This window comes from Carex rostrata, chromosome 12, assembly GCF_964058835.1.
Source record: "Carex rostrata chromosome 12, lpCarRost1.2, whole genome shotgun sequence".
NCBI classification, from domain to species: Eukaryota; Viridiplantae; Streptophyta; class Magnoliopsida; order Poales; family Cyperaceae; genus Carex; species Carex rostrata.
Window position 1 is genome coordinate 12,793,807 of NC_135929.1, and position 27,974 is coordinate 12,821,780.

Consider the following 27,974-nt stretch of genomic DNA (forward strand, 5'->3'; position numbering starts at 1 on the left):
TCAAGCAAAAGAAAAAAATTACATCATTGTTACAGATAATCAATGGTACTGTAAAAACAATTATGAAGGAACTCAAGGTACAGATGCAAGGAGAGTAACTTTTCTTTTGCTTTGCTGAGCTTTTTGAAGGGGGTACACATGAAACTCCTCCATGGATGCAGTAGCCTGGAAGCCCTGCAGCATACCTGATTATTGCAATCATGCGATGTTCTCTGGCACATATGAGAACACTTGTTTCATACAAAGAATAATCAGAATATGCTAAACACGTCGGCACTATCTTCGGCCTTGACCAACCAGTAATACTTCCATCTCAATTGCACTGGTTTCATAGGAGATATACCAACCGAATTATACTTGCCTCAAATAATATGTCAATGCAATAACAGGGAAAAAAAGATGGACCAACATAATTCTGACGAGAAAAATCAATAAAATTGAGAGTTAGAACTCAGCTAAAAAGGCTCCAATAAGACAATCTTGCATGACATCTTCGTATGACAAAAGGAGGCGTTTGTTTGTTTGTTTGTTTGTTTATTTATTCATTCATTCATGTATTTTTCTAGTAATTGCAGGAAAATGAGAAATATTTTATTCATATACCATAGCATGTTACTTCTCTCCAATGACAAGACAAGGCAAAAGGCCCTACCTACTCTAAAAAGTAAAAACCAAAGGGGGAGGGAGAAAGAAGAGAATCCTGACTGACCTAATCAGAAACATTTTGTTTATACAAATTGATCATAAAAGTGACTAACAAGCAAGGAAACAATACATTTCCATTTCCCTGTAACATTTGTACAGCCTCTCCTCACTTGAAGAGTATCCCGTTCTATCTGAAATTTAAATTAAAAATAGAGAAATCAGCCATGAAAAGAATGCATCAAGTTGTATAAAAAAAATGCACTTTATCCAGTAAATACCTCACTAGTACTGTATTGGTACATTATAATATTAGCTTAGGTTTCAGTTCCTTCTGGTATTTGTTTGAAAGTAACCTCAGACAAGAATTTGGCAGGACAGTCCAAAATTATATGACATGAACACAAAATTACTCACAGTTCTGTTCTTTTAATATTTTCCTTCAGATTTCACGCGAGTCCTGTTCCTCACTCAAATCTGCACCAGCATTACGTTGAGATGGATCAGAATCAGAGGAAGAAAACAACTCACTCCATGGTCGGTTCTCATTTGGGGAAAAACTCATTCTCTCACCTGCACCTATAGTACTACTATCTCCAGTACCCTCCCAACTGCCTTCTCCACTATGCTTGGTCTCCTCAGCTGGCAACTGGTACCGGCAAACCGGACATGTACTATGCAACTCCAGCCACGGCAAAATGCAACCGGCATGAAAATTATGCTTACACGGCAACTCCTTGGCCTCCGTACCAATTTCAAAGTCATCTAGACAGATTGTACAGCATGAGACCCCCTTAATTGTCGTGCACGGTAACGCCTCAACAGCCTCCTTCATGGCGGGTGGGGTACCGTACCGGTTCGGGTCATTCTCGGCCAGATGCTGCAATAAGAGATCCAAACCAGGTCCAAGAAAATAGTCACCCAAACCTGAACCCGATTCACTACCATTGTCCTCTGAATTGAAATTCCCTTGAAGAATTATTGCTTGATTGTTTGAATTTATAAGGATCAGACTCTCACCTTCTCTTTCCCTATCCCGATCCCTATCCCTATCCCTATCCCTATCTCTGTCTCTGTCTCTGTCATCATCCCTTAAACTCTCTAGCAGTTGAAAAATCGCTGATCTGCGCCGAGACTGCCTAAAGATATCTTCAATCTCACGCTCAATTTCATCATCTTCTTCACCATCATCCTCTTCTTCTTCTTCTAAAATATCTTCTTCAGGTTCTCTTCTGACAGGTCGCGTCAGTCTCTGGGTTGAATCCGACCCGTTATCTTCACCTACCATGCCAAGGAGGATTGGGGCCCATAGAGAATAAGCTCTTTCAGACCTCAAATCACTTGTGGTAGATTCAAAATCTCTTCCTTGCATTTCTTCTACAAATCCACTGTCACAGTGGGGGCATTTGATTTCAGGTTCCATGGTTGGCGTCACTGCTTGTGTACACAAATGGCACCAGTATCGGGTTGTAGTAACACCTTCACTCATTTCTTCTTTCCCCTCTGCTTCTGCTTCTGATCAGACAATAAACCCTAATCAAGAGAAACAGAAAGGGCAACAACTTCAGATCTGTGAAATAAATAGTGGCTTCTCGATGTTTCAGAGTTGTTTCAGAGTTGGTAGCTTTTAGTTTAGATAAAGGGTAAAGGCAACAAAATGAAAAGTGATTATTTTCTCACAAGGCACAAGCAGAAGAAGAAACTAAATTAAATAATATTTATAAGAAGAGGAGAAATTGAAAAAGGAAAATCGAAAGATTAAAGTATTGATTTCAATCTCAGAGAAACTAAACTAATTTCCAAAGAAGAATTGACGATAGATAATTCCGTCAATAAAAAAATGTGGAGACGAGAAATTGAGAAGGGATAAAAAAATTCCAACCTAATTTTTGTTTTGCTTGTACTAGGCACGATTTGAGACCTCCATTTCTTCTTTTCTTCTTTCTTTTGATTTGGAAATTGTTGGTAAGCAGAAAGGAGAGGATGAGAAATCGCAGAAAGGAGACCAGCGAAATAGAGAGCACACTTTATATTCACTCAACACACAGTTTGAGACTTGATTCATATTTTTCTATTCATTTTTATTTATTTAAATTTTAAAATTCAATTCTGTTTTGTTTTGGTTTTGCCTTTCATTACTTTCCAAGTTCCTGCCCTCTTTTTTCAATTCCAAATTATCAGTACGTAAGAATTATACATTTTTTAACAAATCTTCGGTGGTGACTGGTGACTAGCGGATTGCCTACCCATGGAATAGAAAACTGCCAGGCTAGTATTATGTAAAAGAGCGTATTTCAAAGAAGTGGGTGTAGGAAGCACGTTATAGTGCTTATCTTGGGAATAATATCAATCTAATTCGAAGCGGGTCCACTGCCTGTTGAATTCGTATCCTCTGAGATATCTCAAACTTTGCGTGACTTTATGGAAAATCCAAACCGTTTAGTTGCGTTATACACGAATCTCAAGGCACACATAATATGGCCCCCTACATCACCCCCGAATAGGCACCGGACACGTCGGTCACGCAAAAGTTGAGATATCTCAGAGGATACGCACTCACTGGCTGTTGACGCTGCTTCTCAGATTCTCCCCCACATGAGCTGTCCGCGTGGATCTCTGCATCTGGGACCCTTTCCTTTATTATTCCGCGTCGATCTCTGCTTTTGGGACCCACTCCTTTATTTTTCTTTGACTATCTCGCAAGTCGTAACAGATAAAACGGGTTGGGATCGAAATGCCTTCCCAGACACGATTAGAATCACGAGTTGTTCGTAATGGGCCGTGACAGGCCAAGCCCATATACGGTAAGTCTTCATAGCCCATGACGGAATCTTTTTTCTAATGCACAATGTCAATGTGGACCTATAAAATATTGATCGAATTCCAATTTCTAATCCAATTTATACATTTTTCTAACGGTATTGCACTATAAATTCATGCACTGATGCACATCCAAGTAAACAAAGACTAGGCCAGAGCTTGAATCTAATTTTGAAGTAGGATTTGAAACCTCTGCTTGAATATACTATTGATTAGAGGTGCTATCGGGTCGGGTCGGGTCCGGGTACTATTATATTTGGACCCGGACCCTAAAAGTGTTCGGGTCCAAATTTCGATCCATATACTTATTTGTTTCAAATCGGGTCGGGTCCGGATCCGGATACCTATCTACCCGTAGATATTTCGGGTCCAGTCTTTCGGTTCCGGGTAGATAGATACCCGTAACTTGTTTGTGGATTATCGGGTCCGGTTCGGATACGGGGCGGTTCCGGATCCAGAGCGGATATAGGTCACAACTCCAAAGTATTCGAGAAATTATTTACATTTAAATATAATTATAATTTCTTAAACATCTCATATAATAAATCATTACAATATAAATTAAAAACTACTGCAAAATAAAAATTATACTATTAATCATGTTTATAAATAATAAAATATATCATGCTACATAGCAAAATAAAAATAATAACTCTAAATTATTAGTTGGTTGTTGGTTGTTTGGAGTACTCATGGTGTAACAAAAAATATTGAATTCAGTTTTTTGTTAATAGCTTTTGAATTCAGGAGGATGGAGGAGATATAATTTTTAGAAAGTAAAATATTAGAGATGATGATTTCCTTTTCTATAATTCAAATAAATCTATGAATTGAATGTAATAGAAGAAAAAAGGTATAAAATAAGCTGGTTATGGAAGAATAAATTTGATAATCATGTGTCATGTGTCACATGTGTATAATATAGAACAAAAATTAAAGAGCATAATTAAAGGGCTAGTTAAGGATGTAATTAAAGGGTAGTGTAAAACAGTAGCATAAATTTGGTTAAGTTTTATCAAATTATAGCTTAGCTGAAATATATTATCTAACACAAAAACTTGATGCAGAGTTATTAATATATATTTTATCGGGTATTTATACGGATATCGGGTCGGGTCCGGTTATGGGTCGGATAATTAAATGATACCCATATCCTACCCATTACAGTATCGGTTCCGGTTCGGATCCGGGTCGGATATTAAATTATTAATTTTGTACCCATACCCATAATTTAATCGGTTATATTTTTTAAACCATACCCTATCCAAATTAATCGGATCCGGGTCGGTTCCGGGTCGGATCCGGTTCGGTTCCGGATCGGATCTGGGTAATCGGGTAAAAGTAGCACCTCTACTATTGATTTAATGTCTTGTCATAACCTAATATTGCTCAAGAGAAAATAAAAGTGAGCTTATCAAATTAAAGTATTTTACATGATACTTGTGCTCTTCTAGAATGGATTCAGATAGTCATTATATCTAACTTGAAAACAAAGATAATTAAATGCAGAAGCCATGGGAAAAAAATGGTTCTTAGCCATAGGAACAAATATAACACCCTTACATCTAAGAGAGAAACTGGTACAGCCAAACCCTTCAAAGAAATGGTTAGCATTTAAATCATTTTGCTATTGACAAACAAGAGCAGGCATACTATTGAAGAGTGAATGCATCAAAGAAGCTCCACTACACCTTACAAAAAAAGTAAAAGAGAAACCCACAGAGTAGATTGTAGATACCAGTAATTAAAGAAGGCTATGTATTGATCTAAGAACAAAATAACATCAATAGATGACCTCCATCAATTAACAGTACAACCTATTTAATGAATTGATTCAAATCGTGATATCAAGTATTAACACAAATAGGCTGGTACACCATCAGACATGTAAGAACTATCTTAAAAGTTGTAGAAATATTGACTTCATAGGTTATAAATATAGCAGTTTTTATATATATAGGATACAATGAAATCAAAACATATCAAAATTTCATTTCAACAACACTCTTCAGATGAAAAATAAGGTAACAATTACCTCAAAGGCAACAAGACTAGTCACTACACCCTAATCAGAAAAAAGAACAAAAACATGTCAAAACTTTTGGATCTCTAGTGCTACAAGTACCACAAGTAACTCATTTTCCAGCAATTGCAAGCAGAGGCGAGATCATACCCTGTATCTCTAGCAACGACCTCTGTATCTGAATCTCTTGTACCACCATACGCCTGAGGTTCCTCACATGAACTGCCAGCTCATCACCACCAGATTCAATATCCTCTGCGCGGATCTCAAGGACCCGCTTTGCGAGGTCCATCAGAAACCGTGCACATCCCGGCAATGTCGCATTTTTCGAAATGAACGACAGAAAAAGCCCCAATTCATCAATATCCAGATTTAAAATGCACTTGATCAATTTCTTTCTTGCAACCAACTCCTCTAAAACTGCTATAATACTGGTAGATCGTTTTGTTTTCAGGACCGACACAAGAGCATCTTTGTGCATGAATTTCCTCAGAAGCTTGTCATGCTCTTTCAATTTGACTTTCTCACGCCTCTTAATTACAAAATCACCCTCACTTGGCTTCTCACTCTGACCCCGGCTAAAGTATCGTTTATTTTTTCTTAGTACTGGCATAGGCTCAGGTACACTCCATACAAACTCATCGCTCCGAACCTGGCCCTTTTCACCTTCCAGCTCATCTTTCTTGGTCTTTATACCCGTGTAGATAACCCCATTGTTGGTACCAACAACCCGTATTGTTCCAGTAGGAGAGAAAGCAACTGAGAGTAGTTGAGCTGGGTACCTCATGGAGTGGGTTATCTTTAACCTCGAAAAGTCAAAGCTTTTTAAGTACCCATCGATTGAAACACTGAGAAGTCTTGTCTCCCCATCCCTTACTTTTGCCAGAGTCAAACCAGTGACAGTTTTGTTATGCGTCTCCACCGAGTGCACTGCTTTTCCCCCAGCAATCACGTCCCAGATCTTGACTGTGTTGCCACCAGCAGTGGCCAATAACCCGCCTGAGGGTAGAAACAACACACTCTCCACTGGCGCACCATGATTGATAGAAAGCACCGAACTTGCACCCGAATCAACCCTTGCATCCCAAATTTTGACCGTGTGGTCGTAAGAACCGGTTGCAAAAACATCATCAGAGACAGGAGAAGGTGCCCCCGCTCGAATGTAGTCACGGTGGGCTCCAGGGACAGTGACGAGCGGTGTCTCACTGGGTACATCCCACTGTATCAACTGAGCATCATCACCAGCTGAGAAAAGTCGAAGCTTGTGATGCAAAAGGGGAAACTTGACAACCCGGGAGGCACGGGAATGTGTCTTGAGGCTCCTTAAGGAGGTGGAATTTGCTGGGTTGAAGACCCGAACGAGACCTGTTTCACAGCCAGCTGCGATAAGACCTCCGTCGCAGCGGAAGGAAGGGGAGTAGGCGAGATCGGGCAGGGAGAGGGTGGAAAAGGAGGGTTCAGTGGAGAGGGAAGAGAAGAGACGTATAGAAGTGGAGGAGGCGACAGCAAGGGGAAAGGGTGAGGAAGGAGAGAAGGCGAGAGAAGTGATGGGGAGGTGGAGGTTGGAGGGGAGAATGGAGGAGCGGAAGGTGCGCCAGTAGGAGGATTCGGGAGTGGTGGATAGGGTTTTGTTGGTGCGAGAAGGGGGAAGGAGGTGAGAGGCGGGTTGGGTGGGGAATAACTGTCGATTTGCTTCATCCGCCATTGCTGTGGTTGAAGGCTTGAAGCTGAAGAAAGAGGAGAGATGTTTGTTTAGGGTTTCACGACTTTCACGGCACGGTGGCTAGGGTTTTGGGTTTTGGCAATGTAATGTATTTGATCAGTTGATTTGATTTGATTATTAGATGTTGAAATGGGCCTAGGCCCACTAGAGCGACTAACAACAAGAAAAGAAAGGTAATGTTTTTCACCTGTCCCTGTCCCTGTCCCTGTCCGTCCCTGTGATTTGATTAAATTTAAAACCAACACATCTTAATCTTAATCTTAATCTTAATCCATGAATCTATCTGTTTATAATTGCTAAATCACAAAACACCTCCCTCCAAAAAATATGCTTCCACCGCTATCTAACCAACCCAAGTTCCTCTCTCTCCCCCCTCTTTACCTCCAACACAGAATCAAACAATCTCTTCTATTATTCAATACCAACCATGCCTCCTCTTTGCATAGTAGTTGTAGTAGTAGTACCGACATTTTTCTTTCCATCCGGCACACCAATTACAAACCCATTTCTCTTTCACCAAACAGAGCCTCCAATCAAGAACCAGACATAATTATTGAAGAATCCGACAAATCCGGAGTTGTGAAGCCCGACAAGAACTTCTGGGCAGCTGTCGGTTTGATCGTCGGTACAGCTGTTGGGCCGGGTATGCTCGGCTTGCCGGCTTATACCATCAAGTCCGGAATCGTACCATCTACTATCACCATCTTTATCTCCTGGCTATATGTAATCTCTTCTATTATACTAGTGGCAGAACTAACCTTTGCAACCATGGAAGAATCTAACTTGGAAGAAGTTTCCTTCACAGGCATTGCATCAAACTCCTTAGGTGCAAGATTCGGGACATTTGTTGCTATTGTTTATGCATTATTAAGCTTCTCTTTAATGATTGCTTGTGTTTCTGGAATAGGTTCACTTGTCTCTAAACAATTCCCTTTGTTGAATCCCATCTTGGCTAGTGCAATATTCCCGGTTTTTGTCGGTACCTTAATTGCATTTTTCCCTTTTGAGGCCACTGACCAAACCAACCGCTTGCTGTGCGGCTTAATGCTAGTGTCAATTAGTACCCTTGTTGCATTCGGCATCTCGGTTGGGCGCAACAGTCTTCTAACCTCTCTCAAATTTGCTTCATGGAGGCCACAATCAATCGTACCGGCCATACCGGTAACGGTCTTAACCCTTGGATTTCATGTAATCACACCATTCATCTGTAAAATAGCCGGTGACACGGTTTATGATGCGAGGAAGGCTATCCTGATAGGAGGATCAGTTCCATTAGCCATGGTTCTCTCTTGGAATGCAGTTATTCTGGTACTAGCTGGGAAAGGCAATGCGGTAAATCCCTCCATGTCATATGATCCCATTAACTTGATACTTTCAGTAAATTCTTCTGCTTTACCTGCCGTACAAGGATTTGCATTCACGGCTCTTGGTACAAGTCTAATAGGCTATGCTGTCAGTTTTCCAAAACAGTTGAGAGATACTGTACTTTTGGTACGCCGGTGGTTTCATACGAAAAATGATGAAGGTTTGGTTGGAAAAATGAGGAATTTGCATGTCATGTGGGCTGTGCTTCTCGTACCAGTTCTCATTGCGGGTTTGAGTGGTACAGCTTTTTCTAAGGCTTTGGATTTTGCTGGTGTTTACGCGAATTGTTTTCTGTTTGGAATTTTGCCACCGTTAATGGCTGGGATTTATCAATCCAGGAGGAAAAAGCGGTACGTCCTATATCCTATATGTTTATGTACCAGTTTCAACTGTTATAGAATAGGTTTTGTATGGTTTGTTTTAGTGCCTAGAGAAACCAATAGTAGATTCCTTTTGCAATGAGTTATGGTGAATAATTGCCTCGGTACAATAGGTATCAGATCCATAGAGATTGGGTTCCAGTGCAATCTCAACTCTGACTTCCCTTTTGTTTTTCTTTCATGGTCTGGTTTGGATTTTTTAAAGTTCACATATGTCTTAAGCTCAGAGGCGGACTCAAGTGAGCGCATCAGCCCCTCCTAGATTTTGAAATTTTGTAGAAGATATACGTACTCGTAAAATTTTGTCCTTTTTGGAAAATAATTTGACCCCCTCCTGAATTTAGAGCATTGAAAATTAGAAATTAAAGCATTGAAAATCAGGATTTTTTTTTTGTTTTGAAAAACTTGGTAGGAGCTACCAAGTGTGCATTAATTAATAAATGGTTTTACATCCAGCAATGAATTAGAAGTTAAGAGTATTGTTTTTTTTATCTAATATGTGATTAGTTAATAGATCTGAATTTGATTAGCTATTTAAATTCAATTCGCTATTTTCTTGTCTTATGATGAAAATTCTGAATCCGCCCCTGACTAAGCTTAGGTACAGATGTGGATTAGTCAAGTGATTTGTTGTTTCTCTCTATGTATCAGATCAGCAGCTTACGGTGAGGAAATATTGCCAGGAGGAAATGCTTACCTTTTGGTGCTTTTTGCAATTGCGGTGGTGTTAGGATTTTGGCATTAGTTTTTTTTCTTTTGTGTGTGTGTGAGGGGGGTGTTTCCAAAATTTATTTCCATGTGACTCTAAGAAAAAAGAATGGGAAATTTTTTTTGATGACATAATTTGGAGTGATATATTTAGGAATTTAATATATCCTCAATTCAACACTGACACTGGTACGAACCAGGGTGGATCTTTGTTGTGGAAATGGGATCAATTGATCTTCAGTTTTCAAAAATTTTGTATTTATACATAATTTTCTTTATATTTTAGAGTAAAATGCTATGGATATTATAAAATTGATCTCCATACAATATGAAAATTTTATATGATCGATCCCATTTACATTTGACCCTCGTAGTTTGAAAATTTAACTTTGTCTTAGATACAAACTTTGTACATAAGAGCTGTTTATTTTAAGGAGCCACCAAATATGACTATGTTTCTCTTCAGGGGCCTATTAAGCCAGTAATTTTATACCTGGTACCTTGTAAGGGGAATTGCAATTTGTGCCAGTAAAACTGATACTGGACTTTAGAGCTATTGCAAAGCCATGGCTGAGCAATTAGAAAGAAATTCTACAATAATAGATTTGAGAATAAAATACAAACAGAAAGAAGATAGCAGACCTCTGGTTGGTAGGGTTTCGATAGCAGACTAGTGCAATAAAATTGCAAAACCATGGTATTTTTTTCTTCTCTGGGTTTATGGCGCAAATTGAAAATATAACCAAACCAATCATTGTGAAGATCAGTAAGAAATAATATTTGCATGATTTAGATTTTGAAGAGAGAGGTTATGGTATCATGCATATTATTGATTTAACTCGTACTATGAATTTATATTTTTATTTTCAAAGTTTAAATAATCAATTCAAAAAGTTAAGTATAATCCTCATATGAAATTGTGTATGGAGATCAAATTTTGCATTTTTTTATATATTTTACAAATTTTTAGGTAGATAAAAAGATTATTACTTTTAGATGATCCACAAACTTTTAGATCAAATGAATTTTCTATAAATCTAAAAGATAGTAAAAATAAATTCAAAAAATATTAATTTTTGTCTACAATTTATTTTTATGCATATAATATTGAACAATTCATATCAATTGTTTTGATATGTAAACGAATGCATGAATACATAGTCATAGCACATGTTTTATAATATGCATAGCCTCACTCGATTTTGAATGTAAAAACTATGACTGATGCAGTTGCACGGAATAGAGTGGCAAATAAATTATTTGGATTCGGTTCGGTGGGGTTAAAAGTTTGTGATTCAGAAATGATTCAGTTCCACAAGGAAGCAAAAAAAAAAAAAAATCTGCGTTTTTCCATGAATAATTTAGTAAACATTAGGTCAATCGAATACTTCGCCATTTGGTTCGAAAAAAAAACAATAACTTTTATTCACGAATAAAACGTGAATATTGTTACTTACTACCAGTTTTGTGAAAAACGGTCTTAATGATCGATTAAACGGTCATTTAATCGTTAACGATGGCCAAACTGTTATGAATACACTTAACAGATGCTTGTTTGCGGATGAAAACGATTAATCGGTTGTTTTACTGTTTAATCATCTGTTTATTCCCGTGAATATTTATTTTCACATTAAATTTTTTTTTGTCATAGTGTGATAATAAATTTTATAAATAATGTATTGTAGTTTTATTTGTGCTTGAACAATGAACATACATTCAATATTTTTTATATATATTTTTTCTTCTTACTTTGAAATTGATTGATTCTTCTGTTATTATATACTATATATTTTTCTTACTTATTGTAATTTTTTCAATTAGTACGACATCTTCATTTATGAAACTATATTGTTATCATAAAATAAATTTAGTGATTTTATGTTTGAATGTTTCATTTCTTTCTTGCAAATAATATGTTATTAGTATTTGAAAAAGCTTAATTCTTTTATTTCTTTTATTTGTAAAGTGTTTATGCATTAAGAAAAAAATAAGCGTAGTGTCATGTTATAATAATAGTACTAAGTTAAATTTAATTTATTTAATAAGTTAAATAAATTATGATATATATACATAAATTTAATAAAAACGTTAAATTATGATATATATACATATTTTAACTAATTAGCCAATATCGATTAATAACTTGACGGTATCTCATCCATCCGACGACTGCATACCGTTATTTACAACACTGCTTACTAGTTACTACTACCGAATTAGCATAGATACACCACACGTGTCTACAAATATGTCGCCACATCTTATCTGATCTTTATGACGATCCACGTCTGCTCTTACGTCACCTTCAAGACACTATCTTTTTGGTTCCATATGGTACAACATTTAACCATTGCACCGCATTTAACGCTGAAATCTAAAAAAAAAAAAAATGATTAGATTACTTCTCCGTGATGTAACAAAAGGAGAAAGATATATGGAGACAAACTTGGTAGAATTATTTTAGTGTCTACGTCAAAAAAAAGAGAGATTATCTCAGTGAGCTTTTATTTATTTATAAAAGTTTATCTATTTTTTTATTATATATTTGTCTAACATTATTTATTTATCTTAAATACTCATGTGCTTATTTTTCAGCTATTGAATGTTGCACTTTGTTTTAAGAAACTGTATGTTGTGTTAAATATAAATATTTTTTTTCTCAATCAGATATTAAGAAAATTTTGGATTGATGGGATGGATTGAGAAGATTGAGAAAAATTGACAAAATCTTGCACTTTGTTTTATAAAATAAGAAACTGTTGGCATGGATTTTTTTTTTTTTATGGATGGTCAATTTTATTTAATTACAATAAATGTAAAATTGACCAAATCTCAATTGCTATTGTAAGAAATGATGATCATACTAAGCTCTTTTTAACTGTGTGAGGCTTGAGAAGATTGAGAAAAATCATATTTTTTTCTTCTATTTTACAAATTTTGCAATTTACTAAAGATGACATTGTAAATTGACAATGTGATTCTTCATGAATATATACTATGAAATTGTTCTATAATTTGTTAAAACTTTTTTGGGTGGAGGGGGTAAATGTAATTCGAACAAATTTGTTTGGATCTTTTACTCCTAAACATAAAACTATTTTCATTTTATTTTCGTTATTGACTTCATGAATATATCTTTACTCGGGATAATATGACTAATAGGAATTAGAAGAGAGATACGTCATTTGTGATATGATATAATTAGTGAATCATCTATTTTCATTCACTTTCATTTACTAATAAATTATGGGAATTTTTAACAATAAAAAAGATGAAATTTTTTTGTGAATTAACTTAGATGTTAATTTAAAACATCTGTATAAATTAGATGCTAGATTCATTAATAATGAAAAAAAGAGAGCCAGTAATTTGTTTTGTTGTTTTATAAAACATAACTCTGTTACATTATAATATTATATGTTTTATTTTTGAAAAAAAAAAATCTGTATCCTATTAATTACTATTTTATGGAAAAAAAAACGGGTGTACGCACATTACAATAACACATCTTGCTGATGTCAGGCGACATGTGGGTCCGGCATTGCAGATGGTCCTCCTCCAGTATTGATATATTCAATGTATCCATATTTCATACCAAACCCTTGTTCTAAAAAATAAAGAATAAAAATCATACCAAACCCTCCACCACGTGCTGAAAACAAACTTGATAAAATTCCTCCTTCAGTCACATCTCATTCTTTTTTTTAAATTTATGATAGCATTTAAGAACTATGTTTTTTTTTTAAAAATATAAAACAGTAAATAATAAATGATGAGAAACAATTTATGAAAATACAATTGGGTGTAACTGAATGAACGGCTTATTAATTTGAACATGACACCCGAAATATCTTTTGGACTAAACTTGGAAAAGTTTTTAATACCCACGTGTAAAGTAAAGTCTCTACTCTCTGCTCTCCACGGGGAGATAGATCAGTGGGACCACCATCACACCTTCAAACAATGGTATCAATGGATAATTAAATTAATTGCATAATATACTACCTAACCTAAGTAGCCATCATTAAACAGTAAATAAAATAATATCAAATAAACACACACCCCCAGCAACTTGGGTGCCAAGTAAAATACCATCCATCCATCCGCATAGATTTCTTACATCAGTCCATACCAACCGTCCACATGTCATACTTCATGTCATTTTTTTTTCAAGATATAAGAAAAACATAATAATTTATACCATTCTGAATATATATTATAAACTATTACGGTCTGAAACAGTATCACTTTTTCTCATATATCGAAAAAATTCAAATCCGTTATTCATTATCAATATTTATTTAAATAATTTTCTATTAATAAAAATTTGGGTATATTCCACCATGCTTTGACTTATCCCTGGCGGCTCGCACCTCTCTTGACTTCTTTTCTTCTGTCACACTCTCCACATCTACTCACCACATTTACATCCATGTAATGGGTCAAACTGACAACTCAAAAGAACCCACCACACATTAAAAACAATTAATTATTCGGCTTTATCCGTCGGTATAGCCTATAGCCTATAGCTATAGGGAAGTTTCCTAGAACCCACGGAACAGCCATCACTACAGGGTCCGCCAATAGGCCTTGTCTTGTCGTCTCTCTCTATTTCTCCCTCTATATATACATAACCCTTGCTAAGATGATTCCTGATTCTGAGTGAAAAAAAACAACACAAGACAGTAGTGAAATATTACTTGGGGAGATTCTGAGTGAGTGAGCAAATTAAATTCACCTTAATTGCACCAAGGATTGATATGGTAATGGCGATGTCGAGGAAGAGAGATGCCGAGGCTGAGCTGAATTTGCCAGCAGGCTTTCGGTTTCACCCAACTGACGAGGAGCTGGTCATGCATTACCTGTCTAAAAAGGCTACCGGAGCGCCATTGCCGGTTTCCATAATAGCCGAGGTCGATTTGTACAAGTTTGATCCATGGGAACTCCCAGGTACTTTCATTATTTAAAGCCAATTTAAACATGCAAATTTACTTAATTACTTATTATATATATATGTTACATTTTTTAATACAAATTACCTACCATGTAAAATTAATGATTATTTTTTTCTGGTAAATTAATCTCATCTTGAGCAGAGAAAGCGCTGTTCGGGCAGAGAGAATGGTACTTCTTTACGCCACGAGACAGGAAGTACCCGAATGGGTCGAGGCCAAACCGGGCAGCGGGCAGGGGTTATTGGAAAGCAACTGGAGCGGACAAACCGGTATCGCCAAAGGGGAGCAGCCGGACAGTTGGTATAAAGAAGGCATTGGTATTTTACTCCGGGAAAGCACCGAAAGGGACGAAGACTGATTGGATTATGCATGAGTACCGCCTCATTGACACGGTTCACGGCAACAGTAACAAGAAAGGAAGCCTCAGAGTAAGTTATAAATTAACTTATAATTAATGATTTCATGTACACAACATTAATTTAATTTGCTTATAGTACATATATATATATACATATAATTAAATTAGCTGCTAATAAACAAATATTTTGTAATTATATTTATGCAGTTGGATGATTGGGTTCTGTGTCGACTGTACAACAAGAAAAACATTTGGGAGAAGATGCAACAAAAGAAATTAGAGGAGGAATTGTCGATTTCTCATGGCACGCCCGAATCAGAGATGGGTTTGAACAACCAGCGCACGCCCGAATCAGAGATCGATAACGGGTCGTTCGTGGATTTTGATGATACTGAACGGATCGTAGAGTATGCATGGCAGCAAGCCGAGGGACGAGATTGCACGGATGGATTTCAAGCAGTAAACATAAAAGAGGATACTGAATGGTTTATGGATTTCAAATTTGATGATTTGCAGCAACCTAATTATTCGGTTTTCGGGTCAAATGCCAATGTTTCAAATCCGGATTTCCTTTTCTCAAGCTTTTGAAGGAAATTAAGGGGTGGTTCCTATTTTGATTTCAAACTCAAATAGTTTTGTTTTCAAATTGTACAAATGCAATAAGGGAATGAATGAATTAGTGGTAGGAACTAGGAAATTAAGTAGAAATGAATTAATTAGTAGTACAGTTTGTAGTGCTTGGTGAAAGGTTAATTGCATGATTAATTCTTTTGTTTATTTTAGAGGTTTTAATTTAGAATATCAACTCATTGCAAGCGATTGTTGCAATTAATTATGAACGTAATTGTTTTTTTTTTTTTTTGTAATTTGTCTCAATTTAATGTCATTTTGAGTTAAACCCTCTTGGAATGTTTGAACTTACGTTGTGTTATTATTATTATTATTATTAAAATTAACTAAAAAGGAAATTTATGAGGATAGTTAACTTACACAAAAATATGTAAAATTTGATCATATGTATATTGTTAGTGCATTAAAAGCCACTGAAATTTTCAATTACGAACTTTTGTATGTGTTTTATCAATTTATGTAAGATTTTAAACTTAAAATAATATAAAACGGAGGTATATAAAAAAGATGAAAACAAAATAGCAAATAACAATTTTATCTAATCACACAACAAACACTGTATTCAAATTTAAAAAATTATTCGGTAGCGACATGATGAAACAATAATTAAGTTCGTTTAGTCTTTTAGATTTCTTGAATATCTTATATTTAATTAGCCACATCAAATAAATCCTTCCTTTCGCGAAATTAAATTACAACATATGAAGAAGACTAACCAATTAACCATACCATTTATTTATTTATTAATATGACGGTGCTAACACGAAGTCATGCATCCAGGTTGTTTTGGGGGTTGGGTAATTGGGTTGTCAAACGAAATTTATTTTCACCGTAACAAGCAAAATTCTAAATTCTAAATAGCGCGCTGTGTTCTACTCATTTAAAAAATAGTAAATAAATTTTAAAAGATGTAAAATTTTGTTTACACGTACATCTTTTAATATTTATATGAAAATTATAAACAATTTGAATCGACTGTTAAAACTTTCAAACTGTAAATTTAAGTCCATAGCACGAGTCAATATGTACTATTCCTGAAATCATAAAATAGATGAAATTTTACAAGAGAAAAAGTTGGTGAGGCCCAATAGTAATTTGTAGGCCCATTAATTGTTCCCCTCTTAAGCCCGTATTATCGTCAAAACTGATATTATAAATTAATTTCATCTTCTTCGATTCGTTTGTTCCCCAGTCGCGACACGAAACCGAAAACCCTAAACCCCCACTCCCTACTCCCTACTCCCTACTCGCTCTTAAGTCTTATCTATCTACTTATATCATGATTTCCAGCCGTGTCGCCCCATCTCCGCCGTCGGTCGCTTCTCCGACACTCTTTCTCCGGCGAACTAACCTCCGATCTCCGCCCCGTACGCCTGCTGCGACGGTTAAGTATCAGAGGTTGAGGTTGCAACCTATTATGAGTGGAGGTGGGAAGGGGCTGACGTACAAGGATGCGGGTGTGGATATCAATGCGGGTACCGAATTGGTGCGTCGGATTGCGAAGATGGCGCCCGAAATCGGGGGATTTGGTGGGCTCTATGAACATGGTGTGTGTTTAATTCTTACCTCTCTGGTCTCTGCACCTTTCAAAGTCCTTTAGCTCATCAGAATCATAATTAATTTAATTCATGGCTACAACAGGTGATGGGTATCTTGTAGCTGGCACCGATGGTGTTGGTACCAAATTAAAGCTTGCATTTGAGACTGGTATTCATCATACAATTGGCATTGATTTGGTAAGTTTCATACAATTATATTGCTTATACTCTTTTATTTTTATTTTTTTTAAAACTCTGTAAATCATTTGCACCTTTGTTTGACAGGTTGCTATGAGTGTAAATGACATAATTACCTCTGGTGCAAAGCCTTTATTTTTCCTTGATTATTTTGCAACGAGTAAGCTTGATGTAGACCTTGCTGAGAAGGTATTCTCAACTCTCATATATTTACTCTGTCATTCTGTCTTCTCCATTTATATTTTTTGTTCAATTTAAAGTTCGTTCAAATTTCATTTGATGCCTAGAGAACTCCCAAATATTAATTAATTAATTATACAATTTCTCTCTCTCTCTCTCTCAATTCATAGGTAATAAAGGGAATTATAGATGGATGCAAACAGTCCGATTGTGTTTTACTCGGTGGTGAGGTAGAATTTAGAATGTTGTTTTACATTTTATGATTTGTGATTTTTTACTGAGTTTGGTGGTGAATCACTAACGAATTTAAGAAATTAATAACCACACTTAAACTTTTTGCTGCAGACAGCAGAAATGCCTGATTTCTATGCAAACGGTGAATATGACCTCAGCGGATTCGCTGTAGGTTTTGTGAAAAAAGATTCTGTGATCGATGGTAAAAAAAACATAGTTGCCGGAGATATTCTGATTGGCCTTCCTTCGAGCGGGGTCCACTCAAATGGCTTCTCCCTTGTCAGAAGGTATTGTTCATCTGGCAGAACAGTTTCTAATTTCTTATACAACTCAACCTCTTAACTGATTTTGAATCTTGCAACTGCAAAATTTCTCTTTGTAGTTGGCCTTGTAGTAACCTTGAAAGTTGAAAGTTTTAACTTGTTATTGGTACCGTCAATTCATGGAGTTTTTGATATTTTAAGAATTGATTATAATTTTAAATTTTGAAGAAAGGGTAATATGCTAAATTATTTGTTTCTCTGTTTAGAGTTTTAGCAAAGAGCGGCCTTTCTTTGAGTGACCAACTGCCGGGAAATAATGGAAAACCAATCACAATTGGTGAAGCTTTGATGACACCAACAGTTATATACGTGAAACAGGTTAGCTGTAAAGTATTTATTATTTTAGATGCTAATTATTTTTTTAAAAAAAGAATGATCTCATTTATTCCTTTATTGAATTTTTTTTTTGGTAGTTCACTTGAATTTTTTTTGTCATCTCTCTGGTGGGGGTATTGAATGGCATGACATTGTTTCAATTTTTTCTTAGCAAAGCCCAAATGTTACGTTTTTCTAATTTGGAATCAATTAACAATGTCACCTGTACTTCTATTGACCTTATTTAAAGAATGGGTTAATTTTTTTTTATGGAAAGGTTGGACAGCACCTGTAACCAATTCCATACCAGAATCTTTGTACTTTTGATTCCCAAATCCTGTATGAAGTCCATTTTTTGACAGCACAAGAAAAATGAAAAGTAAATAAAAGAGAAATGTGAACACATACACTTCAGGGAGAACAGGAAAGGGCGATTCTTTAGGGATCGCAATTATATCTCTGATTTTGCTTTGTTGTTTTTATTTAAACTCTTTTCTGATAGAATCTTGATATTTTGTTTAATATAGTGGCTATGCCACCGATTTCATTACAGAATCATAGATGTTCTTAAAAACTGGTACTGACCATCTAGTACCTACGAATAGAAACTAAAACTAGAAAATTGTCACTATAATTGTAATCTAATTTCCATTGAATAGCTCATTAGCCTACAATTGAACATGGTCATGCAGGTGCTAGATATAATAAGCAAAGGAGGTGTTAAGGGAATAGCACACATAACAGGTGGTGGGTTTACTGATAACATACCTCGCATTTTTCCGGATGGACTTGGTGCAAAGATTTTTACCAACTCATGGGAAGTAACTCCTGTGTTCCACTGGCTCCAGCAGGTTTGCAAACGACTCCTAAATTTAATAAATGAATTAAAATTAAATAACTTTACCTTTCTTTTACTTGGTTGTTACTGATGCTACCTTCGAATTCAGTTGATGCTATGTATAAATAAATTCCAAATAGCACAACTTAAAATATTGAAATTTCTTTTACTTGGTTGATAATGTACTGTAATTTCTGCAATAATTGTTACAATTGTAGGCTGGTGCAATTGAAGATGCAGAGATGAGGCGTACTTTCAACATGGGGATTGGCATGGTGCTTGCTGTGACGAAAGATGCGGCCAATAGAATACTTGCCGACTCATCTGTGGTAGCTTATCGCATTGGCGAGGTTGTGCATGGAGAGGGAGTTATTTTCTCGTGATGTGTCTTTCTATGCTGGGAATTCAGAAGTACATGCGATGATTCTGAAAGAAATGTTATGAAACAATAACAAGTTTGATTTCAAGTCTGAAGGGATCAAACTGAGGCCAATTTTGTGGTTTTTTTGCCAGATAAAATTCCTTGTGACAGCAAATTAGCTGAGTGATGTGTACTAGCTTTACTTGCTTGTCCTTGTGACAGCAAACCAGCATGAAAACATGAGCATTAGTTGGGCATTATCTTTGTATTGTATTGTATTGTATTTCATCATAACAAACACTCATCCTCGCAAAAACAAATTCCGACTCAGATTTTGGTTCTTGCACTGGTGGAATTTTGTGGAGGGAAACTCATGCTGCAGCTGGGGTATGTTAGTAGTGGGACCCGCCTATCTGTACTTAAAAAGAGAAACGCTTACAATAACAAACTGAAAGAAAAAAAAAATACATTTAAATTTGGCGTTTATTTTTTATCTTTATTGTCTTTTTGTATGCACGGTGGAAATATAACGTGCCTATTTATTTCCCTGAAGAGAAAAGAAGTGAAGATTTAGGGAAGCTTATTAAATTAATAAGAAATCTTGTTATTGCTTAATGGTGAATGGAACAAACTGGCGAGTTGATATGGCAAGTAAGAGTTGATATAGAATAGAGCTGACAGGAAAAAAAAAAAAAAAAAAAACTAATTTAACTATTTTATAAAAGGTCAAGGGAAGCTTATTCATTCACTTTATTTATTTATTTTAATATTCATAGAACAATGTGGAATTGCGAAAAGTTGATCAGCTTTTGTATGAAAAATCAAAACAACAGCAAGTGATGATGATACCCGCATCAATCAATTTGTATTAGGAAAAATAAAATAAATGATAATAACAATTAGGTGATACAATTTACCATCGAAAGATCAAAAAAGTTATTCCACGTAATGAATTAATTTTTGTAATGAAATACAACATAAAAAAAAACACCCCAGACAGTGCATATGTGCAATCAAATAATGAATCAATCAGCTCCCGTGGATACTCTTCCCACCTCTACACTAGCCGCCGCATCCTGTTCGACACGTCGTCCTCTCGATTAAACAGGGGAGTAGGATGGCGGCATGGGAAGCCCCACAACCTTGCCACACCTCATAGAGATCTCTGGCATGTTGTACTCATCCCTGAGTGACCTGGCAGGTGACACAACGCTGATATAGAGCTGCTGCCCGAGGTAGTGACGGTCCCAGCTGCCTGAGCGCAGGTTCCACATGCCGGCATTGTCAAAGGTCAGAAGGATCGCGGTCCACGAGTTCTGGTACACCTGCACCGTGTGCCTGCTCACTGTGTCAAGATTGTTGTAAGACCTCCTGCTCTCCGGGGTCCACTTCCCGGGTCCCATACCTGCCGCGAAGAACGAGTAACCATCCAAATGGTACACCTGGATGCTCTTCTCAGGGTTCTCGAAAACAATCTCGATGAAGGTCCTGAACTCTGTCGAGATCACGTTAGGAGCGATCTTCCCTGCCTCGAGATTCTTCGGTGGCTCGTCCCCGATCAAGTTGTAGTCAAAGACTTTTGACACGTTAAAGTACTCAGCAAGCTTGAGTGGGGTGTCAGGGTCTGTGTGAGAAACACCGTTCAGAGCGTACCTGACCTTACCGCCGACATTCACACGCGAGTTGACGAGCTTGATGGTACGGGTGATGTTAATCTGGCCATAGTGGAACGAGCCTTGTGGGTTGGGGCGGGCCGCACTGGCAGTGAGGTTCCAGCGGAAGGAGCGCCATTGATTGAGGGACCAGGCCCAACCCGCAGGTGCACCGGGCAGGACACTGGAAGCAGGGCTGCCTTTGGAGCCCTTGTAACGCATTATTGCGGTAGCGGTTTGCACCTCCTTGAGGAAGCGGGTCGAGGCGACCACAAAGTAATCAGATGGGTCTTGGTTAGCAGTGACCATGACAGTGAAGCACTGGCCTATGTGCACATCAATAGCATTGTATTTGTTTTGCACGGTGTGGGACCCTTCCATCTCAACAAGTGTCATGTTGTGCGACTGGATGCGGAAGTTGAGGGAAGCCTTCAAACCGACATTGCAAACACGGAAAATGTAGGTCTTACCAGCTTCGACATTGAACATCGGTTTGGTATCATCTTCGCCGCCGGTCTGGCCATTCATCAGGACAGCATCTGGACGGGTAATGGCCCGGCCTGCTTCCAGTGTTTTCTGAAGTTCCTTGTGGCCATCGGCGTACCTGTCACCAAAAATGTCAATAACTGTTAACCACCACGTACCAGTCATGAATAAGAATTAAGAGTGGGAAGGACTGTGATACGTACCAGTCATGAATAAGGACGTCGAACTCGTCAGCAGCAGGGAAGTAAGGCACAGGGATAAGGTTACGGCTGTGGATGCGCATGGGGCCAAAACCACCAGCCGCCTTTTGCATACCGATGGAAGGGAAGTAGAAGTAAGTGCCGATCTGGTCCTTGGGTTGCCAGTGGTACGTCCAGTTCTTACCGGGTAGGATTGGACAGTTTGTACCCGGCATGCCATCCATCCAACTGTTCTTCCTGTGCTGGATACCGTTCCTGTTAAAAAGGAATGAACAAAACTGTATAATAATCTGTCACTGTCAGAAATTATTAGCACTAGAGAATTTTTGTATAATAAATAATCTGACCAACTGAAGAGGAAGGGTTCATCAAGATTGTTGAACACATTGATGACGATGTTGTTGTTACTGGAACAGTTGATGACGGGTCCTGGGAACTGATTGTTGATCATGATCACCTTCTGCGGTTTTCCGAGAGGACTGATCGTACCATAGGACACTTTCCATGTGAAGAAATGATACGGGTCCTCGGCAAAAACTGCCGAGAAACCCACAAATGATACGAGAAGGATAAGGGTGGTACTGAGATATGACATTATTTTTTATTTTATTTTCTACAGAGATTGAAGAGGAGATACCTGCACAGTAAAAACATGTTTTCAAATACCAGTAATATCTACATGCTCGTTAAAAATGCATTTATTAATCTGGTAATTCCATTTTGCTGGAATTAACAGTACTGGTTTGAAGAAATGCATATCCAAGAAGAGATCTTGATGGTAAAGGAATTAAAAGGAGAAGAGAAGAGAAGAGAAGGTATTTAGTGCTAACCTGGGAAATGATAAACCTCTGAGTGGAAGAATTGGTTGTGTAGGATCCTTTATAGGAGCTTCCAATTACTTAATTATAGAAAAATTGGAATTGGGGGTCTGTGCTTTCACAAAAAGGCTGGCTGTTCACAGTTGTCTCCGTTTTCAATTCCAGTCGCTAATTTAAGCAAATAAAATTGAATTCAGTGGTCTCAAATGGGAGAGCGTTTCATGTGCTGTCCTTTCTTTGACCCTTCCTTTAAATAAGCTTTGGCGCCGTGGTTCTTTGCTAACGGGTCGGATCCTTTCAACTCGGAGTTGGTCGATATGTGTTGTGTTGTGTCAAAGAAAAGATTTTGATGATATATTTATCTCATTGCGTATTGGGCCAGACACAACCTAGTCCGGCCCAGATCAGCCCAAAAGAGCTCCTCTATCAATATCTATATCCACTAACAAAACAAAAGGCGGATTAAAAACGAAAGGGTCTCCTTCCTCTTCTCTCTCTCTCTGCTGTAAACGATGGCTGCTTCTCTACTCGCCTGCTCAGCTTCACCTTCGGTCTCTCTTCCATCCCCATGGAATCTCTCATCCATCCGAAACGCGCTTCCCTCTCCCTCCCCCTGCCTCCGCTCCAATTCACTCTCTCGCGTTTCAGCTAGTCTCAGTCTCAGTCTCAGCTCGTCTCGTCAACCAGCGCCAAAGTGCTTATCCACTCCATTCTTTGGTCTAGAATCCATAGTCTCATCGACTGATCTTCCGAGAGGTCAGAAATTATTAGCTTGACCTCTGTTTGTTTCTTATCTTGGAGAATTTGGTTTAGTTTGGTTTGGTATTTACTGTGGAATTGTTCCCGCTCAAAACAACTGAGATCTGGCAGTATCAACTGGTAAAGACGAGGTAGCTGCTGGTACATTTGGTATATGACCTCACTGTACCAGGTGGAAGAATCACACTTCTTTATGAACTATTAACAGTTTCTTTTATCAGAAAAACAGATATTAGCTTTCTAATGAGATTCTATCTAATCGGGTTTCAGACTTCCTATAAAATTTACAACTGTTATGTCAAGTAATGGCTATCATGTGTTTCATTTGTATATTATCAAATTGTGTCTGATTTAGTTTAAGTTTAATTTGCCCCCTTCCCCCCCAAACCCTAAAAAGAAAAAGAAAAAGAATAAGAAAAATGCTTGTACATATACCTCTCACTTTATAAGAGGAGTATGACTTTTCTCACATACAGAGATCTCGAGTTTTGGCCACATGGTTGGCCGCACAGTAAGGGGCTTCAAAATCTACGCAATGCGGCACGGGAAGCGCATTTCAAGACTAAACCGACCACCGGACCAGCGTAAGGCGCTGGTCCGCAGCCTGACAACACAGCTGCTTCGATACGGCCGCATCAAGACGACGCTACCCCGCGCCAGGGCCATACGGCGCTTTGTGGATAAGATGATAACGCTGGCAAAGGACGGGTCACTGCACAAAAGGCGGCAGGCTCTTGGGTTCATATACGATAAGGTAGTTGTGCATTGCATGTTCGCAGAGGCACCAAAGAGATATGCCGATAGAAACGGAGGCTATACGAGGATCATGAAGACGTTTAGCCGCCGCGGCGACAATGCGCCAATGGCATATATTGAGCTTGTTTAGACGGGTACTACTTCTGTTCCTTTTTTAATATTATCATTTGCACCATTTTAGTTGGGGCACATGTGCTACTATATATGGTACCTATCAGACCGGTAATACTATATATACATTTTTGATAGCAATATTTTTATGAGCTTCTTTGGAACTTCTGGTATTGTTTGCCAATTTTAAGATACACTCATTTTATTTTTATTGATAAAAATATATTAGGTGTTCATTTGTATGTACACTGATTCTGATGTAAATTTCCCTGGATGAAATTTCAGAAAGACATCTTTATGCACAAAATCATTTCATGTTTAGACTGCAACTTATATAGAGAGTAGAGACCAATTTGTATCTATTACTATGCCATGCCTGGTTCCACAAACCCTCTTGTTTACATGTGCAGATTGTTCTGACGAGCTTTTTTCACATGCTGGTTATGCTTTCTCTGTTTCTGGCAACAAACAAACAAACATGCAGCACATCCTTTCTCCATTAGTTTGGTAACAGCTGTATGACAGAACCCTGAAATTCTGTGTATGAGATGCTTGTTCTTTGCCTTGCTTTCGTTTTTTTTTTTTTTTGGCAAATATGCACGTAATTCAAAGATGAGATGGAATTTTAGCTTAAGTAGCTACATGCTTGTGTTGATAAGGATTGCACTTCTGATTCAAAACTGTCACATTGTAGCTAGCCTTCTCAAAGTTCTTGAATGCGAAATTATAAAATGAAAAGATAAAAATTATCACCGGAGGAAATTATTATTGCTAGGAGTACTGTCATTCCCACACTACATCTATTGTTTCATTAACCGATGTCAATTTAGAATATAATTAGAGTTGAAGTTAAAAATACGGTTGTTAACTTTAAGAAGAAGAAAAAAAAAAAGTTACGACTAATTAAGGCCTGAACAAGCACCTCTCGGAATAGGGGTGTAAACGGATTTGATATTATCCGATTTCATCCGGATCTCCAGAAAATTACTTAAATTATCCAATCTGTATTCATATTTGTATCTGTATCTAAAAAATTATAATGGATGAGAATACGGTAAAGATTTTAACTATTCGTATCTGACCGTTTACGTTCCTAAACCACAATAAATGTACTCTATGTTCTTAAATTGATTTATTAAATTACATATACCTAGTTACATACTAATGATTTATTAAACTGTATATACATATATATTATGATGAACAATATAACATTATGACATGATTAGTGACTAATATTTTGATAATATGATATATATTTTGTAACCAACAAACTTATTATGAAAAATATTATATCTAATTTATAAATAAAAAAATTATATTTAGATGTTGTTCTCTACTATACTATAATGTACATTTGGGACTCTACTTATTTCGGGGTTTTTGTCCAATGACTTGAATGAGGTTTACCTTTCTTTGTAGCCTGTTATATTATGTGCTTTTTTTTAACCTATCTTGCTTAAGAAGTACTTGGTTCATATTTCTTTTTCCTTTTTGTTCTACTTGTTGGCTTATTCTAATCGTCTTTTTCCAAGATATTATTGGTTGGTTTTCTACACCTTTCTGAACTATCCCTTATTTCCCCTTCTACTTCGCAACGGCCTTACAACGCCTCACAGAACACATTCATAAACGGCTACCAGGCCTCCTTTTCATCGGGGGGACATATACTCTTAAGAAGAGTTCATTAGTTTTACCGCGTGGTACTACCACCAGACCTAATTCCTGGCGGCTATATTGAGCTGATTGGACTTTTCAACATAGATAGATAAAACAAAAAAAAACATTAATTAATATATATAAACCTTTATTCAAGCATATAGATATTACAAAAAGAGCAAAAAAAAGAAAAGAAAATAGATATTACAAGCTTACACAATTAGGCTATAAGCAAAAACACACCATTGCTAGAGGTTCTTCTTCAGAGTTTACACATTAAGCATCTAAAAAGATACAGAAAGGAATCAAAATGTCCCTTTCGCAAAAACACACCACACAAATTTACATGCATAGTGGAGAATAAAGCTACTCCACTGTCTAATTTATTTGTTAAAGCATCTAACCTCCACTGTCTAATTTATTTTGTCTTTGGATTTCTTCCCTCTAATCCCTTCCTTTTTCTTCCGTTCCTTCCCTCTAGATTATCTTCGGGATCAGATGTGTTATCCCAAAGGATCTGTAGTTGATTACAAATCTCATCAAGTTCATTAGCGGGATTTATATTCAACTCTAATAAATTTCAAGTTGTTTCAATAGAAAACTTACTCGTCATCGGTATCTGATAATCCACATGATACTGGTACTTCCTGGAACTTTCTAGTACTTGTGGTACTATACTTGCTCATTCTTTGGTGGTTGTAGTCTTACTACAAACTTCTTGTTGGTATTTCCGTGTAGCCTACCTTGTTCGGTAGTGCCTACTGGTAATCTTCGAGCTATTTCAATAGAAAACTTACTCGTCATCAGTATCTGATAATCCACATGATACTGGTACTTCTGTGTAGCCTACCTTTCGCGGTAGTGCCTACTGGTAATCTTCCAGTTGTTTCAACAGGAAACTTACTCGTCATCAGTATCTGATAATCCGCATGATACTGGTACTTCCGTGTAGCCTACCTTTCGCGGTAGTGCCTACTGGTAATCTTCCAGTTGTTTCTACTGGTAATCTTCCAGTTGTTTCAACAGGAAACTTACTCGTCATCAGTATCTGATAATCCGCATGATACTGGTACTTCCGTGTAGCCTACCTTTCGCGGTAGTGCCTACTGGTAATCTTCCAGTTGTTTCTACTGGTAATCTTCCAGTTGTTTCAACGGGAAACTTACTCGTCATCAGTATCTGATAATCCGCATGATACTGGTACTTCCGTGTAGCCTACCTTTCACGGTAGTGCCTACTGGTAATCTTCGAGGTAGTACCTTGTTTGGTAGTACCTGTACAAATCCTTGACCACATTTTACAAATCCCTGACAAGCACCACCGCCATTTTTTCGGAGGAACTAAATGATCCTTTGTTTGTTTGTTTAGGATGAACATATGCGAATAAGTTAAGACTAGATTATCTTTGGGATCAAGTGTGTTATCCCAAAGGATCTGTAGTTGATTACAAATCTCGTCAAGTTCATTAGCGGGATCTATATTCAACTCTAATAAATTTCGAGCTGTTTTAATAGAAAACTTACTCGTCATCAGCCACATGATACTGGTACTTCCTGGAACTTTCTAGTACTTGTGGTACTATACTTACTACAAATGTTTACAGTGGAGTAGCTTTATTCGCCACTTCTGGCTGCGGCCAGATCGACCAGAAATTTTTTGAAGGTTGGCTATGCCGACAATTTGATTGATAAAAAAAAAAAAAATTACAAACACTACTCACACATTACTAGAGGTTCTTCTTAGTGGGAAGGTGGTTGTATTTTGCTCTGCCTTCTCTTCTACGAAAACCCTCCTTATATAGGCCTCAAGCTAATCATATCGCTGTTAGCTTAGAATCTACGCTATTTGGGTAAATGGCACATCTGCAGCCACGTTTGCACTCTTACCCATTAAGCATCTAAAAAGATACAGAAAGGAAGCAAAACGTCCCTTTCGCAAAAAC

General features: G+C 37.2%; 6 protein-coding genes, 1 long non-coding RNA gene and 1 pseudogene across 9 annotated transcripts; 4 read left to right on the forward strand and 4 right to left on the reverse strand.

Annotated features, from left to right (window-relative positions):
- Nucleotides 1–569: 569 nt before the first annotated feature.
- LOC144563265 (E3 ubiquitin-protein ligase SIRP1 pseudogene) lies at nucleotides 570–2,716 on the reverse strand (annotated as a pseudogene). Of its 2 annotated transcripts, none has more exons than XR_013514288.1 (3): nucleotides 2,525–2,716; nucleotides 1,060–2,175; nucleotides 570–836 (listed from the first exon to the last, which is right to left on the reverse strand). The product of XR_013514288.1 is annotated as an E3 ubiquitin-protein ligase SIRP1 pseudogene, transcript variant X2 (transcript). The 2 variants fall into 2 exon arrangements; XR_013514287.1 differs by having other exon boundaries at nucleotides 1,060–2,212.
- Nucleotides 2,717–5,368: 2,652 nt separating this feature from the next.
- SWA1 (transducin family protein / WD-40 repeat family protein) lies at nucleotides 5,369–7,274 on the reverse strand. The gene has a single exon (XM_078312850.1). The coding sequence runs from the start codon at nucleotides 7,188–7,190 to the stop codon at nucleotides 5,598–5,600; it is 1,593 nt and encodes a 530-aa protein (XP_078168976.1). The 5' UTR covers nucleotides 7,191–7,274; the 3' UTR covers nucleotides 5,369–5,597.
- Nucleotides 7,275–7,528: 254 nt separating this feature from the next.
- LOC144563074 (Tryptophan/tyrosine permease) lies at nucleotides 7,529–9,831 on the forward strand. Its single transcript, XM_078312446.1, has 2 exons — nucleotides 7,529–8,923; nucleotides 9,605–9,831. The coding sequence occupies exons 1-2, from the start codon at nucleotides 7,536–7,538 to the stop codon at nucleotides 9,696–9,698; spliced, it is 1,482 nt and encodes a 493-aa protein (XP_078168572.1). The 5' UTR covers nucleotides 7,529–7,535; the 3' UTR covers nucleotides 9,699–9,831.
- A 4,456-nt stretch (nucleotides 9,832–14,287) lies between these two features.
- On the forward strand, nucleotides 14,288–15,831 carry LOC144563420 (NAC domain-containing protein 68-like). Its single transcript, XM_078312893.1, has 3 exons — nucleotides 14,288–14,611; nucleotides 14,758–15,044; nucleotides 15,182–15,831. The coding sequence occupies exons 1-3, from the start codon at nucleotides 14,422–14,424 to the stop codon at nucleotides 15,560–15,562; spliced, it is 858 nt and encodes a 285-aa protein (XP_078169019.1). The 5' UTR covers nucleotides 14,288–14,421; the 3' UTR covers nucleotides 15,563–15,831.
- Nucleotides 15,832–16,772: 941 nt separating this feature from the next.
- On the forward strand, nucleotides 16,773–19,937 carry PUR5 (phosphoribosylformylglycinamidine cyclo-ligase, chloroplast / phosphoribosyl-aminoimidazole synthetase / AIR synthase (PUR5)). The gene is made up of 8 exons (XM_078312165.1): nucleotides 16,773–17,151; nucleotides 17,246–17,340; nucleotides 17,428–17,529; nucleotides 17,691–17,750; nucleotides 17,866–18,041; nucleotides 18,284–18,395; nucleotides 19,085–19,243; nucleotides 19,449–19,937. Exons 1-8 carry the CDS (start codon nucleotides 16,884–16,886, stop codon nucleotides 19,611–19,613), a joined length of 1,137 nt encoding a protein of 378 aa, XP_078168291.1. The 5' UTR covers nucleotides 16,773–16,883; the 3' UTR covers nucleotides 19,614–19,937.
- Nucleotides 19,938–20,073: 136 nt separating this feature from the next.
- On the reverse strand, nucleotides 20,074–22,881 carry LOC144562855 (L-ascorbate oxidase homolog). Its single transcript, XM_078312164.1, has 4 exons — nucleotides 22,760–22,881; nucleotides 22,277–22,566; nucleotides 21,933–22,184; nucleotides 20,074–21,847 (listed from the first exon to the last, which is right to left on the reverse strand). Exons 2-4 carry the CDS (start codon nucleotides 22,522–22,524, stop codon nucleotides 20,692–20,694), a joined length of 1,656 nt encoding a protein of 551 aa, XP_078168290.1. The 5' UTR covers nucleotides 22,525–22,566; nucleotides 22,760–22,881; the 3' UTR covers nucleotides 20,074–20,691.
- A 322-nt stretch (nucleotides 22,882–23,203) lies between these two features.
- On the forward strand, nucleotides 23,204–25,014 carry LOC144563465 (Ribosomal protein L17 family protein). Its single transcript, XM_078312942.1, has 3 exons — nucleotides 23,204–23,503; nucleotides 23,983–24,396; nucleotides 24,784–25,014. Exons 1-2 carry the CDS (start codon nucleotides 23,260–23,262, stop codon nucleotides 24,390–24,392), a joined length of 654 nt encoding a protein of 217 aa, XP_078169068.1. The 5' UTR covers nucleotides 23,204–23,259; the 3' UTR covers nucleotides 24,393–24,396; nucleotides 24,784–25,014.
- A 1,119-nt stretch (nucleotides 25,015–26,133) lies between these two features.
- On the reverse strand, nucleotides 26,134–27,910 carry LOC144562650 (uncharacterized). The gene is made up of 2 exons (XR_013514176.1): nucleotides 26,639–27,910; nucleotides 26,134–26,549 (listed from the first exon to the last, which is right to left on the reverse strand). It is a non-coding gene; the product is annotated as an uncharacterized LOC144562650 (long non-coding RNA).
- Nucleotides 27,911–27,974: the final 64 nt, after the last annotated feature.